Source organism: Cyprinodon variegatus, unplaced genomic scaffold, assembly GCF_000732505.1.
Source record: "Cyprinodon variegatus isolate N-32 unplaced genomic scaffold, C_variegatus-1.0 Scaffold960, whole genome shotgun sequence".
NCBI classification, from domain to species: Eukaryota; Metazoa; Chordata; class Actinopteri; order Cyprinodontiformes; family Cyprinodontidae; genus Cyprinodon; species Cyprinodon variegatus.
Genome location: NW_015151413.1, coordinates 56,262 through 60,845, shown reverse-complemented (window position 1 = coordinate 60,845; position 4,584 = coordinate 56,262). Strand labels below are relative to the sequence as shown.

General features: G+C 49.0%; 1 protein-coding gene across 1 annotated transcript in view; it reads right to left on the bottom strand.

Moving 5' to 3' along the window:
* Window positions 1-4,584, bottom strand: part of smg1 (SMG1 phosphatidylinositol 3-kinase-related kinase) — a 74,471-nt gene that overhangs the window by 23,318 nt on the left and 46,569 nt on the right. The window contains exons 40-45 of the mRNA XM_015398768.1: window positions 3,988-4,217; window positions 3,607-3,855; window positions 1,659-1,797; window positions 1,461-1,570; window positions 1,163-1,381; window positions 879-1,072 (exon numbers count right to left, since the gene is read on the bottom strand). Of these exons, the coding sequence (XP_015254254.1) occupies window positions 879-1,072; window positions 1,163-1,381; window positions 1,461-1,570; window positions 1,659-1,797; window positions 3,607-3,855; window positions 3,988-4,217 (1,141 nt within the window). The remainder of the gene's footprint in view (window positions 1-878; window positions 1,073-1,162; window positions 1,382-1,460; window positions 1,571-1,658; window positions 1,798-3,606; window positions 3,856-3,987; window positions 4,218-4,584) is intronic.

Sequence of the window (4,584 nt, the reverse complement as noted above, 5' to 3'; positions counted from 1 at the left end):
AGATGACATGATGTGAATTGGAGCTATAGAAATAAACTGAATAGAAATTATAGAGCGATATTTGCTTCAACTCTAGAAGGACAAACATTAAAAACAGTCCATGAGATGACCGCTGCGTTCCTATTGGCTGATCAGGAGATCCACAGAGTGAGATATTTAGCACGGGTTATCTCAGGTCAGATGCTAACGCGCTAACAGCCATCTCTCAGTAAGGCAGACTTAGAGCCACGACTATAGATTCCTCCCTGATTCTCCTAAAGTCGTCATGGTTAATCAGCAATGGCCCAAGAAACACACAGGGCAGGTTAAAGGTCACATCTACAAGTTGAACTCCTCCTGGCCAGCAGGTGGCGGTCTCGTTCAGTAACCGTAGCAACCCTGTGTAGAATCATGGCTTCTGAGCTTCCTTTAAAGTCAGACCAATCTTCCTCTTTTTGCTTCTTCTTTGTTTGAACCTGAGTAATTTAACTATCCTGGATCTACTAGAAACAGCTGATGCCACTTCAACCTACTGTTCCTTTGGTGTGCATGTTGCCATGGTAACCTACATATTTAGGACCTGTCAAAATGTGTGAAACATAAACTGTTAAGTCATATTCAGCACCACTGCAGACCTCCTGTTGATGTTCTTATCTGAGAACGTCAGCAGGAACCAGGAGGCCTGCATGCTGCCTGCTTAACACAACGACCCAGTGGGCTGGATATGGACCCGTTCTGGTCCTAAAGACCCGGACGGAGCCCTGCTGCAGGGAAAGCATCTGTTCTAGCTGCACGGAACACGTGAAGACGGGGAAATCAATCGGCTGGATACTAAAAAGTTTGGGTTTCTAACTACAGCAAAAGGTGAAGAAAGACGCCGATCCGGGCGGTTCTGAGACCTTTGCTCCAGGGTCAGGATCATGTGGTCTGGACGGTTCTCTGCTCCCTCCAGGAAGTCCATCTCCTCCTGCAGCTTGGCCTGGAGCTTCTCTCCCTGGCACAGCAGGTCCTGGAGGAGCAGGTACTCGTCCACGGCCTCCTCCACCTGCGGAAGGACCGCCAGCATCTCGTCTCGGTTCTTGAACCAGTTCACCTGGAAGCAGAGCAGACAGAACGTGCTGTATTGCTGGTCCCAGTCAGAACCTTCTCTGTAGGCAGGTACGGCCCGTTTGGGTCGGCTCACCTTGATCTCAGCCACCCTGGAGGAAAACAGCGAGCGAGTAATGTCCCTCTCCATCTCCCTCTTGCTTTTCTTGTTGTCGGCCTGCTGGCCGCCACCTCCATACACGGCGCCGGCGAAGCCCACCTCCCCGCCGGCGGTCCAGTCCACCAGAGGATCATAGACGAAGGCCTCCAACAGGGTTAGGAGGGTCTCTCTGCCCCGACGCATGATCTGGACCACCTGCAAACACAGAGCTGAGCTCAGAGGCGCCGCAGGCGGCAGGAAGGGGCAGGAAGGCGAGACGTGACGGAGCAGGAACCTGTTCACAGGACAGCCTGAAGATCCCCTCCACCCCCGTGGCTCCCAGGGCGCTCTCTATGTTGTGGGTCATCCTGAAGGGAACCTTCTCCGGCACCCGCAGGCTCTTCCCTAGAAATGGCAGCAGTGATTCAGATCCACCAGGCCACGCTTCCCCTCAGACCATCATCATCATCATCATCCTCCGAGTCAGACTGACCTTTTTCGAAGCACACGTTGTAGTCGATGTGGACCACCTCCCCGGTGGTCATGTCGATCAGCACGTTGTCCAGGTGACGGTCGCCCAGGCCGATGATGTAGCCCACCATGGACATGACGGCCGTGGATCTGGCGTACGACTGCAGGACACACCATCATCATCATCAGTTAAAATGCTTTTTATTCCAGAGCTGCTGGATCTCCTGCGTTAGCAGCAGCGCTAACTGTGAAAACATCACTGCTGCTAACAGCTACCAGACAAAATGTCTAAAAACGAATCGATGATCTGAAAAACGTTGCAGCTGACCTGATCAGTAGCATCACATCAGCGGACGTTCTTCCTCTTTGTTTCAATCAATCTGCTCGTTATTAATTTATCAAATCAGACGGTGGATGAGAACAAAGCTGTGATTTTTCTCATTATGTCTGAAACTAAAACTTTCTCCTTGTCCGTCTGCAGAAGTTGATTAATTAACTGGTTAGGATATAAAGTAATGATCTGATGAAGCTCCTCCACCCAGATTCACCTCCTGCTCAGGTTTATCATTTTAGATCAAGTAGGTTTATTGTTTTATAGTTCCTAAAAAAGTTAAAATCAATCCACCGGACTTTGTTTCCAAGTTTGAAGACGTTTCTCTTCCATCCAGGAAGCTTTTTCAATTTAAACACCAGTATATTTATATGAATGCCAACAACAAAAATCATTATAAAAACACTTTATAAAAACAAAACTTCATTTCATGTCCAGGTTTATTGTTTGTCTATAAATCTTGCCCTTCTGAGGTTTACTGAAGGTAAATCTATGTTCTTCATGGTCCAATATTGAGTCAGAAACCTAAAAAATTAATGAACCAGTTTAATAATGGAGAAGCTATTAGTCAGCTTAATATTTTTCTATATATACATTTTTTTTATTTTCAGAGAATGTGTTTATTTAACTGCAACTATGCAAATAATGAACAAACATGTAGAAAAAGTCGACTAGATTCTATTTTCAATGTGAATCCCAGATCGTTCATTCTTCTTTGCCTTTTCTACAAAGTGCTTTAAATCAGTCCTAGCTGTCTTTATCCATGCTGGATCAGATCCTGACCTTTGAAAAAGGAGGCAGGGAGGCAGTATAAAGCCTTAGCCTCGCTGCAGGCAGTTAGCCTCGCTGCAGGCAGTTAGCCTCGCTGCAGGCAGTTAGCCTCGCTGCAGGCAGTTAGCCTCGCTGCAGGCTGTTGGCCTCGCTGCAGGCAGTTAGCCTCGCTGCAGGCAGTTAGCCTCGCTGCAGGCAGTTAGCCTCGCTGCAGGCAGTTAGCCTCGCTGCAGGCAGTTAGCCCCGCTGCAGGCAGTTAGCCTAGCCTTGGAGCTAAACCAGGTCCTGGAAAAGGACGTTTCTTGCACCATTTCGCTCTCTCTTTCTCTCCGATGCGTCTCCAACCCCCGCAAAACAACTGTGCTGTGGTGAGAGATGGGGAGTAAATACACTTCCTGTCAGCTCGGGTCGCACCTCTGGCGCGCTCCTCTCCTATACTTCTGTATTACAGAGGAGATACCGCGCATGTCCAACTTTTAACGAGAGTCAATGGGCAAAGGTTTCCGACGAAAAATTTAACGACGCTATACTCGTCATTAAAGATTAAATATTTATCTAAAAAAAATATATAGATATATTTCGCAATATTTTAAATTTTAATTTAAAATTATATTATAAAAAATAATACTAGATTTTATGACTTAATCAGGGTCATTGGGTGTGGGGCGGCACCCTCTATTGGCCGGCTGCCACTGGCGAAACGTCTTCAAACATGGAAACAAAGTCCAGTGGATTGTTTTATGACTTTTTTGGAATGACTCTGACCTGGATGACTGAGAATCTGCACCAGAACAGTCCGTTAATCTGCATTAATATCAAATCCTAAAACTAAAACATCTGGTTTGTGTTGGTAGCTCCCATCATGCACCTGGGTGACTCGCCACCACTCGCTGGGTGTGGTGCAGGAACACCAGAGCTCCTTAGCCAGCAGGTTGGAGGGCGTGGCTTCCATCAGCTCCTTCAGCACCTCCTTCATCACACTGAGGGGCCAGTCCCGACGGCTGACCTCCAGACTCAGGCCCACGGCCTTCAGAGCCGGCCCGATGCGGCTGTAGTAGAGCTCGCTGGGCCGCGGCACCGGGGGGACAGGCTGCGGCTGGGGGAACGAGTCCTGGGCCTGGACGGAGGAACGTCAGAGGAAGCACAAACATTAGCAGAGCTCTGTCTCTGGACAGCAGGTGGTAGATGAAGTTCCAGCTCAGGCTGACGGTCTTTGGACCTGAGCCAGGTTCTGGATGGAGCCGCTCACCTTCTGAGCCTGCAGCACCGCCTCCCTCTGCTGCCAGCGCTTGTAGAGTCCAAAGAGTGGAGTGGCGCCGTCCACCCACTGGATCAGTCCGGATCGGGTTCCCAGGGGGGTGACGGAGTAGTGGCGAGCGTGGAAACGCGGCTGCTCCTGCTGGTTGATCTTGGTGAACATGGTGTTGACGATGGACAGGAACTGCATGATGCGCTCATCCAGATGCAGATCCTCCAGACCTGAAACCCGTTCAGAAGAGCTGAATGAAAAACTATCTCAGTGGAAACCAGGAACTACTGATCCACTTTTCCTCAATTTAACCCATTTAACGGGAAACTTCAAAACTGCTTAGCTTGGCTGCTAACAGGCTAACTCCTTTCCTACATCCCCCACAATGCAATGCAGATTAATCTAAATAAAGTTAATTAAACATGTCAGTGTGGAGATCAGAGCATCCTCCTGGCTTCCATATAAACCTGGTGGAGTCAGACCCTTTCCATGGTGTAATGCTCTGAGTGCCTGCAGCGTCCAGCCCGCTGACGCTCCACTTTAGGGGACCTGGTGTCCTTTAGGGGACCCGCTGTGTTTTTAGGGGACCCGCTGTGT